Genomic DNA, 10,541 nt, shown 5'->3' on the forward strand with positions numbered 1-10,541 from the left:
GTTCCTACAACTTAGATAAGCGACAAGACTTTTGTCAGGCACTGTACATGATCACTATCACCCAGGAAAATTAGAAAATCTGTGTTTTTTTCGTTGTTTAACTATTGTAGACCTCATCTGGAAATTCAAACACCCCATAGCTATAGACTGAATGAAACTGATGTTTCATGTAGCCTCTAACCCATTAGGGTCGTGCTTAATTTCGGCATGGATTCTATCAGATGACCACAAATCATATGTAGCCACACAGGCTATTAATAGAATTCATTATCTCTGCCTAACCATATGTTGATAACCTATAGCCTACATATTAGCCTAGGCCTATTTCAAAAATCAACACAAAATCTGATGTTTAAGAAATTACATTAAGACACTATTATTAAATATAATTTATAATATAATAATGGAAGTAGCCAAACTGAAGCATGAGGTAACATTATCATCAGCAGTGATCAGGCCCAACCAATATTAACCACTAGATGGCGACAAATAGTTTATTTAAAGTCTTGAAATGTGATGGTGTATTTGATTATTCGGCACACCATCATTACACTGTAGGCTTGCATAACAATCATGAGAGCTAAACGGGTTTAAGACGCACAGCAGGTAAGATGAAAGTGCAGCTTTAATAGTTGACATATAAAGTGTGCGCTACTGAGACGTATGTTGTTTGTCTCAGTTAGCTTTACTAGCAGGCAATAACATTGGGGCCTATTGAGCAGAGTGGCTGAGGAAGCTTGAGGCGATAGCGCCAAAGCGAACAAGCCCTGCTGACAAGTTTGGTAAAATGTACAAACGAAAGTTGTTTTTTGTGCCATGTATAGCCTTTGATGTGAGCTAAAATGTATTGTAGAATACTGCACGTCTAATGCTATGAGGATGCGACGTTTTTACAGCATTACAGACCAATGTTTGCAGCAACTTGCTAGCAGCTAGCTAACTAGCTTCAAACAGGCCGTAGAGGTTTTTCAAGTCGGTGCAAGGGAAATAGAACTTCCGGTCACAGCCTTCAATGTAAAGCATTTAGTGATGCACTTGTTTCGCCTCATCCAAAAGGCTTCTTCAGTTCTGACTGACTAGTGGGGAGTTCCGGATATTTAGCTAACCTCTGTTGGTTTGTGTCACCTATGGGTCGTTAGTCACATGAGGGTCATTGAGTCATATGGGAGTCTGAAACTCCCCACTGAGAGGCGAAACGTCTTCAAGAATTTCTCACAATTCTAGTTAACCTTTGCTTATCACAGATAATTACAATGACCTGGATGACTAAGAACCTTCACAGACATACGGACTATATTGTTGTTTCGAGAAAAAAACATTCGTAATGGTTTCAAATTAACCTAAAAGTTACCCAAAACAATTGCCAATGAGAGTGGTTTGTGCTTAACTCTTCATTTATATGGTTAATAATGTTTGTGGCACAGTTATAGAGGCAGCATTCGTATGTTTATATGAACAATTTGTATTAATAGTTACAATGTATTGTCTATTCGGTTTGTCCTAGCCAGTGTGCTCATGTGTAACGTTAGTGGTGAACGAGCTTTAATTTTGAAGGCACATTCGCCTCTTTTCCTGCGTCTCTCCAGGACTTGTTGTAAATGTGATGTAGCAGCCTTGACAAGCGCGGCTAGCTCGCTGGCTAGCAAGATACTTAACCCACTTAACCTAAGTGACACAGTGAGTGTGTTTACATATGGGAATAAGTGGTTGTTTGTGTGTGTTTAAACCGTGACAGATGCTTTCCTGCTAGGGTCAGTCTATATTAGCTACTTAGCCAAAACTGTTATCAAACGGTCCACAAATGCTACGTTAGCTAGCGTTAACGTTAACGTTACCGTTTTAAGACCAAGTGATTGCTAGTTAACTAGCTAATTCGGTCTTGTTGAAGTGTAACGTTAACGTCAAGTAAGGGAAACACAAGTGTAATGTTGCAGCTAGAAATGCATAGCTGGTTTTCTAACTATATAGGTTCTGGAAATATCAAGTTGTCAACGTAGACTGACATTTATCCGTATTTGAAAAAATACATTTAAACAAAAAAAAAAAAACGTGCTTGGCTTATGAGTAAAGTAGAATAATCTACTAAAAGCAGAATATTACTTAAAAACATTCTCATCTTTCCGAGCTTTTTCACGGTGCTTGCTATCACGTTACACTGTAAAGTGCATATTGTAAGATAAGATCACAGAAACAACAGCTGACCCAGTTGCAAAAGTTGACACATTACTGAGAAGAAGCATTGTACATGCAATATCTGTGGGACTGAGTGGGATCATACGTCTTAATGTTTTGTAAGGTTGTAAATCATATTCTTAGAGCTACAACCCTATATGTTCAACTAGTTAATGAAACCTACTGGGACTAGAATATAAATCATATTTATAGCAACAGAGCCCCTGAGACCACCTACATGGTTGGGGAAACTCATGCCAATCAGGCTAGAGCAGCTAGTGTTGTTGACTTGTTCTTGCTGGGGTTCAGTACCAACATGGTGCCAGGAATTGGGGTTACCTTTGCACAATAAAATAATAAGTAACCATCACAATTTTAAAAAGGTCAGTTATGGGCTTATGAGTAACTTGAAATTGTAAACTTACCACCCTAGTTAAATCTTAGTCACTTTGACTCCTGCAACTTTGTTATATTCTCATTAAGAATCACATTGGAAATGTTTTTTTTTTTTTTTTTTATCCTTGTTTTTGTTATGTGTGATTTTACATCCTCCTCTTAATGAATGTATGTTTGATATTTAGCTTGCCAACATTGTCCATTCATCTCTCTATTTCTTTCTTTTTACAGACTCAAGAACTACTCTATGTAAGATGAACACTGAGGACAAGTTGGAGGGTATCCTGCTGAAGTGCAGCAGTGGAGGAATAGATGGAGGAGGCAGAGTCGGGCTAGGCAGCGGAGGAGGACTGGTGGTGATGACACTGGGGGAACGATCACTGGCAAACCACCCTCTGTTGGCCGAGGACGACGACGATGATAAAGATGACGATGAGGACCTGACTGGAAGCTCGCTGGTTACTCATGACCTGGTCCCTCCCGAGCAGCTTATGATGCAGGAGGAGATGACAAAGAATGGTAGAGGAGGAGGAGAAGAGGAGGGAGGCGAGGTGGGAGTGCATTTCCCCCTAAAACTCACCAATAAGTTGCCTTGCTTGCTTCATATGCCAGTGAGTTCATGTCGGTTAAGAAGTAGTCCACCTATTGATAAGATTATTTGTGTGGATACTGTACCTATGGTTTCCGTGTCATTATAGATAGTCCTCCTTTCATGTCATCCTATACAATGTTTGTTATGATACATATATGGAAACCACCACAGTGATTACATTTTGTTAAACATTTTAAGGACAGTGATATAAACCACATGACACAAATATCACAAGTAGAAAGCCTGTCACCCCACAGAAAATCATTGAAAATAACCTTAAATTAAGGATAATATATTATATAAAATATATTGTTGTGAGGGATCACCTCCCTCCCCCTTGTGTACCTGGTTTCCACTTGGACAAAAAAAAGTCAGAACCTTCAGAGATAAAGGCATTAGCTGAAATGTTTGTGCTTTATAATATTTAGCATTACAAAGGAATAAATATACAGCACATGTGAATTGAAAAGACTATTTTGTACTGTGAGTGTAAACATCGAGGATAACCTGAACCAATTCACAGGATCAGGCTTAGGGCTGCTTAATTCCTGTTTATTCTAACTTGGATGTTATATCCATTGTTTTGGCCATTGTTTCTGTCGGTTAGAAAAACATTGTACTCACCAAATCATTTGCTAACGTAATATGGGAGATCTGGGGATGCTTCCAGGCCAGCTGGAAGATGTGATTTCTCAGAATGTCCTAGGTTTTCTAGGTTTCTCTTTGGTGTATCAGCAGGAGGTCATCCTCAGAGGATGCTTGAACTACATCAACTGGCCTCTTAAATTGTGAAGGAGAAGCTGCTAGTGAGTTCCCCTCACAGTGGTTAATTATCCTCTGCTTGTCCTTTTGCACCTGCCTGACCCTGATAAGCTGCTGGATGAGTGGGCGGGTGTTAAAGTAGCTCATGCGTCCTGTTAAATGGTTTTCCTGTCTATGGTCCTACTTTTACAGTTGAGCATCAAGCAGGAACTGAAGCTGTCTGAGACACCAGATCAGATAAAGAAGGACAAAAAAGGAGTTAAGGACCTGATGGTATGTCCCAAGAAGAAAAAAAGGAAGCAGCGTTCACCAGCGAAGGTCAAGTCAATTTTATCTCAGAAATTGAATTTTTGTAATGGCCTGACCTGCATGTGTGTGTGAGAGTTTTCTACAGTTACTGAAGAGCGAATTAAATACTAATGTCTTTGTTCCCTTTGCTGTTGTAGATTCTCAACATCAATGATGATGAATCATTGGGCATACAAAACCCCAAGTGTCATGTCTGTGTTCACTGTAATGCTGCATTCAGAACCAACTACCATCTGCAGAGGCATGTCTTCATTCACACTGGTATGAGAATTACCCATTCAAGTTTAAAAAAAAAAAAGGCCATTATATTAATTTCTTGCTTTGAAATTGGTTAACCACAGGATGAAGAGGGGCAATGCTAAATGAATATGTTGCCTGGAATACAGTTTCTTTATTGTATACTGATGTTTATTATTCAAACTCCAGGTGAGAAGCCATTTCAGTGCAGCCAGTGTGATATGCGCTTCATTCAGAAATATCTTCTCCAGAGACATGAAAAGATCCACACTGGTGAGTAAAGAATGAATGCACTAGGATTTTATTTTGCTTTATTTTAGTCTCAAGTGAGTCTTTTTTCTTTTTTTCCTTGTTTGTCTCTCGTGTAGGTGAAAAGCCTTTTCGCTGTGACGAGTGTGGGATGAGGTTTATCCAGAAATACCACATGGAGAGACACAAGAGGACTCACAGTGGAGAGAAGCCTTACCAATGTGACTACTGTCACCAGGTGAGCTCTGTTATTATTTGCTAGTAAATCAGTGCACATGGAAACAACAATCAAATTAGGTATTAAAAAAACGCAAACACAGAACGCGCAGTGTGAACTGATGGAAATGCTAGCCAAAGTCTCAGTATAGTTAACCCAGTATTCAAATGAGTTGCAAAGAAAAATAAAGACACAACAATAGGATTGGGCATCGAGAACCGATTCCTACTTGGAATCGTTTCAAAAATTACGATACCAGTGGAATCCTTTCTTTATTGGAATCGTTGAGAGAATTTGGTTTCAAATTCGATCATCGTTTCCCAATTTAATATGCGCCAGTTTTGGTTTCCTAAGCGGCCAGGCGCTTGTTGTGTTGCAGCCTTGGAGCACCGTAAGCAGAGCTCTAGTGTGGCTTCATTTTACATTGAAAAAGCTGTAAAACGGCAACCCACCATTGAATCAAAATAAAACCTTCCTCTTATCTGTGAAAATAAGCATGTGACCCGTTTCAACTCCACCCTTCAAAGAATCGGAATCGATAAGAACCGGAATCGAAAGGAAGAATCGCAATTGGAATCAGAATTGTTAAAATCCAAACGATGCCCAACCCTACACAACAATGAGATTGTCTGTATTGCCTCACCTAAGGTTAATCACTACACTGTGGCTGTTTACTGGTACAATAAAATATATATATTTTTGTCTTCCATACACAGTACTTCTCCAGAACAGACCGGGTTTTAAAGCACAGGCGAATGTGTCACGAGAACAGAGAGAGAAAGACCAACAAGGCAGCTGGTAAAGTTGGGCCTTTGCATGAAGCAGATTCTTTGGGCCTCCCCTTTCTTGCCAAAGAGTGTTCACTGCCCAAGAAAAAGCGGCAAAAGTGCGCAGACAAGAGTTCAGGCGCTTCCACTGCTGCCCAGACAGATGGGTACACTGTCGCTGTTGTCGAAACGGAAGAGAAGGAGGAGCAGAGACAGAATAAAATTGAAGGTCTACCTCTCTTTGCTGTGTCCTCCAAAGTCAAACATGAGTATGTGATTGCAGACTACTCTGTGGAACTTCCTGAAGAAACGGCTAGCCAACACCAAGAGGGAGAAGTGTCAACAGAAGACACAACTCCTCCCAAACTTGTCCTGAAGAAAGTCCCCAAGAGGAGTCTCAAACAGTCCAGTGAACAAACTCCTCCCTGCCTGTCCACTTTGTCTTCCTTTGAAGAAAATACTAAGGTCACACAGTACACCTTTGAAATTGTAGACAAGCAAGGCCTTTTAGAAGTCGAAAGCAACGCTGATCTCGAGCCCGTTGAAACTCTTCAAGGAGGACCAACGAAGCCGGCAGCCGGCAGCACAAACTACGACGATGCCATGCAGTTTCTCAAAAAGAAACGATATCTTCAGGCTGCAATGGCCAACAACAGTCGGGATTACGGTCTGAACACGAGCAGCATTTCTTCTCAGCCGTCTGTTACGCAAACTGTGGTGTCAGCCGTGATTGAAGAGACTGTCCCTGCCACCATTCTGGAGCCCCAGCCCATCAACACAGATATTAAAACCACACATGACAAGAGTGTGTTGCCAGATGAGGTTCTTCAGACGCTGTTGGACCATTACTCCAACAAAGCCAATGGGCAATCAGACATTTCCTTCAGCGTAGCTGACACAGAGGTGACATCGAGCATATCCATTAATTCCTCCGATGTTTCAGACAGCAGCCCTGTGGAGAGCCTCGGAGCCTCTACTGCCCAGGCTCAGCCAGCTACTGAGAAGGTCAGCCTCTTGCAGGAATACTCCAAGTTTCTCCAGCAAGCACTGGAAAGGACCAGCCAGAACGACAGCTACCTGACCAGCCAGAGCCTCAGCTTGGTCTCCGAAAACCCCACCTTAGCTGGACAACCTCTGTTCTCCACCGAGAAACAGTTCCCTTCCCCCAGCAGGTTCAAATCAGGGATGAGCTCTCCGCTACGGTCCACTTTAGAGAAACCTCACTTTGGATTACTGGTCGGGGACTCCCAGCACTCCTTTTCATTTTCAGGTGATGAGACCACCCCTCCCTCCGCCGTGTCCCCAGCTGAGGAGGACTTTCTGGAGCAGGTCTCACCCTCCAAAAAGACAGACACTTCACAAGGCATGCTGCAGACCTTTCAAATAAGCTCCTTCGATCAGAACTTCAAAACTCATTTCCAGACTTCAAGATCTGGATCCTCCTCACAGTTTACTGTTGCCAATGGACAATTAAGTCTCCGAGGACACAGCACAGACTTCTCAGAGTTCCCCTTAGTCAGAGTCACTGAGACCAGGTCTCAACTGAACTCCTCCCCTGATGTTACATCCAGTGAAACCTTTGGCTGAACGGAGGGGAAGAGAATTCATTTTCTGTTCATAATTTCAGCGGCACTTTATCTCATGTCTCTTGTTTTGCCAAAACAAGTCGTGTGTGTGCTCTTTCTCTAAGCATTTAGTTCTAAAAACATATTATTGTTTTGTTTTTGTTAAGTGCAACCTCATAGAATGGAAATAATGAAAATTGATAAATCGTAATTAGCATTTCCCCTTAAAAAAAAAAAAACTCATTGTAATTGCGCATGGGTATATTTGTTGCTCAAGAATGTTCATTGAGAGATTAAGCGACCAAAGTGTAATGCTAGAGATGGCTGTGAAATATTCTCTCATGCCATTGCCACAGAGTTTTAATATTTTGTCAGTTTGCCTTACACAAAAAATGATCAAGTCACTCTTGCTGCTTAATGCAATATTTCCACTTATTAAAACATAGGCCCTATTTATATACGGCTTTTTGCTCTTACTGTAGCTACCTCCCCTTGCTGTTTATCTGGTTATATTTAAGTCCCCTCCTAGACCTTGTTATTCCAGCTGTGTAACTCCTGTTAAATTGTCTACTGACACTGACACCATGATTAGATCATAACGGATTCTTCACTTTATGTTGAAGTCACTTTACTGTCACCTGAGACGGGTGTGTCTACATGACGTGTAATGAATGCTATACAGGAAAGATGTAACTGATTGTATTCATCTCATATGGAATCTAGTGTATTTTCCATTTACAGATTGGGCCTAGTTTGGTTAGTGTGATGGCCAAAAAGAAGACATTATAGTTCTCATTCAAAGAAAATGAATTCATTCATTATTTTATTCCCTTTGTGCCTAAATTTCATGGCACAGATTTTTGTGACTAGTGCAGATTAGGCAGTGTAATAAACAAAAAAAAAAAAAAAGATTTAGGAATCAAAAAGCTGCATTCATGTAATGGTTGCCGGGTCACTGTTATTTTTCCCTCAGCAGTATAAGTGAGTTGTAATGAAATTACGTAAGAAGATTGTGCTTAACCTTTGCACAATTTGCACAATTTTTCACCACAGGGAATGTAGTATGTACTTTCAGATTAGGGTTATTTGAAATTACAGATGATGCTTGTTGCTTTCGTCACTTCTAACGTAGCTCTTGGAGTTGCAGTTTTATAGTACTTTGTTCTTGGAAGATGCACAGGTTTTGGGGAAACAATGTGATTAGGCCCCCTTGTAATGATTGAAACTCAAAGTTTCATTAAGGGTATATTAGGAAAAACATTACAAATGGAAATTAGGTACTTGGTTTTCCAGCTTTATTAGTTCTGCATCTGTACCTTTCTTTTCTTTCTTTTTTATTCCAGACTTTCCTTTACTCATTCCTGTATATGTATTTCTGTTTTTTCTTAGTTAGTGCTCTGAAGCTACTAATTCCACTTGCACAATGACAACAAACACATAAGCTATCAACCTATTCAGTCTGTAATACGTTGAGATCTGGGAGCTTTATTTAATTTTGCCCATCATATTTTATTATTTTAGCAAGAAATGGCACAGAGTTTAATTCTCAAACTATTATCTGTTGGAAGGACACAGCATTTTAATTGTGTGTGTGTGTGTGTGTGTGTGTGTGTGTGTGTGTGTATATATAAGTACAGAATCATGTTTCAGATATCTGTAGTTTTGATCATTATCACCTATTTGCTAGAATTCACTAGTATGTCCAGACCTTGTTGAAAAAAATGCGATTGAGTGAGGTCTCCTCTGTACTTCATCACACTGTTGATTGTTTTCCATTTGTACATGTATGTGTGATGCGTTAGGTGCTATTGTGTATAACACTGTTTTTATATGCACCATCAAATTAGGTTTGAGAATTGATGTTAAACTCCCTCTTGTTATAATTCTACGGACAATCAGGGACAGACAGCACCCACATTAATCATCAAATGCTTTATTTTTCCTCATCGAACATTCCCACTAGAATGTACAGAAGATATCCTGCTGTAAATACATTGTATATTTTTATGTTCTGAGAAGTACTGTTAGATCTTTGTGTCAATAGAGAGACAAGGCTTGTGCAAGAGACACTTTTTGTCAGTGGAAGGCACATGAATTTGTTTTCCAGCATTTATTACATTCAACAATGAATCCATTTCTCTTGTTGACGCGATGCGGCTTTCTGAGGTTTGTATATATCTCACCACTGTTATCAGAAGAAAATTAACACTTACTGTTTTTGCAGTTTTATTGATGACTGGTTAAAGTGAATTTTGATTATTTTTTTGTAAGTTAATGCAGTTGATTGTGCATTATGATGGGATTTACTGTAGCTGTTGGTAATGAAAAGCCCTCCACCCCCAGAAAATGTTCATTTGGTTTTAGCATTATGCATTTAATCTCAACAGCTGTGGTCAGTTGGAATTCTTGTCGGGTTAAAGTAACTTTTGGGTGGAGTATAACTAAAAAAAATAAGTGTTGTGGTTGAGATAATTCACTAGCTACCCATTTCATTGTAAGCAATTATGGAAAGCACAGTGTAGATGAGTTATTCTGCTTTGGTAAATTGTATGCCATGAATTGTTCATGGAAAAGTTTGAATTCAATTAAGCAATTTCAAATGCAGAACAGATGGATATTCATGAAATATATCTGCAGTACTATGGTATTGTTTTCCTTTTTAAATAAGTTGTCTGTAACCTGGCCATAAGTGTCCTTGTATAAGCTAGAGAAGAAAAAAAAAGTTTTGTGTAAAAAGATCTGAATTATTGAATTTTTTGATAAACTATTTTTGAAACGTCATTTATGGCACTGATATGTACAGTATATCATATGCAGTCACTATTGCTACCCTCATGTATCTCTGTAAGTCGTTTGTGTCAAGATCTTTCAATTGCCGATGGGAATCTACTTTGACTTTGGCATTTTCATACTTTTAAAAAAGTTGACGAGGAAGCCCTACTGCTTCACTGTAAGGTTGATCTTAAGTTAGACAGGAAGGTTTATTTGCATGGTCTCTAACTTGTTGGGTCGAGTGAACTTGTTTTATGAATAATGTGCAGCTTTAATTGTAGCTGATTAATTTCAGTCAAGTAACCCATATGATTAGATTTTTGCAATATATTATGATTTGTAAATCTGATTACATTGTTGTTTTGATTGTTGTGTGTCATGTCCCTTATAAATAAAATAATTCACAGTATTTTACCTTGAATTGTTTCTGATATGCAAAGGCCATACACTTGCTAGTGCCGTTCGCGATGCCATTTTATACTTGGGCTGGAGTCCAGTATGAG

The 10,541-nt window shown here is 39.5% G+C and overlaps 1 protein-coding gene across 5 annotated transcripts; it reads left to right on the top strand.

Annotated features, from left to right (window-relative positions):
* Nucleotides 1-483: 483 nt before the first annotated feature.
* Nucleotides 484-10,447, top strand: znf148 (zinc finger protein 148). Of its 5 annotated transcripts, none has more exons than XM_036003969.1 (7): nucleotides 484-606; nucleotides 2,800-3,179; nucleotides 4,115-4,240; nucleotides 4,369-4,492; nucleotides 4,658-4,741; nucleotides 4,837-4,955; nucleotides 5,651-10,447. In XM_036003969.1, the coding sequence occupies exons 2-7, from the start codon at nucleotides 2,823-2,825 to the stop codon at nucleotides 7,286-7,288; spliced, it is 2,448 nt and encodes an 815-aa protein (XP_035859862.1). In that variant the 5' UTR covers nucleotides 484-606; nucleotides 2,800-2,822; the 3' UTR covers nucleotides 7,289-10,447. The 5 variants fall into 5 exon arrangements, with proteins under 5 accessions (XP_035859862.1, XP_031137530.2, XP_035859864.1 ...); XM_031281670.2 differs by having other exon boundaries at nucleotides 2,800-3,119; XM_036003971.1 differs by lacking the exon at nucleotides 484-606 and adding an exon at nucleotides 767-789.
* The last annotated feature ends 94 nt before the right edge of the window (nucleotides 10,448-10,541 follow it).

This window comes from Sander lucioperca, chromosome 8 (genome assembly GCF_008315115.2).
Source record: "Sander lucioperca isolate FBNREF2018 chromosome 8, SLUC_FBN_1.2, whole genome shotgun sequence".
NCBI lineage: Eukaryota > Metazoa > Chordata > Actinopteri > Perciformes > Percidae > Sander > Sander lucioperca.

Coding starts and splice junctions, on each gene's coding strand:
- znf148 (XM_036003969.1), top strand. CDS start 2,823: ATGAACACTGAGGACAAGTTGGAGGGTATCCTGCTGAAGTGCAGCAGT. Junction 4,241..4,368: donor AGCAGCGTTCACCAGCGAAG/GTCAAGTCAATT, acceptor TTGCTGTTGTAG/ATTCTCAACATCAATGATGA. Junction 4,742..4,836: donor ACATGAAAAGATCCACACTG/GTGAGTAAAGAA, acceptor TCTCTCGTGTAG/GTGAAAAGCCTTTTCGCTGT.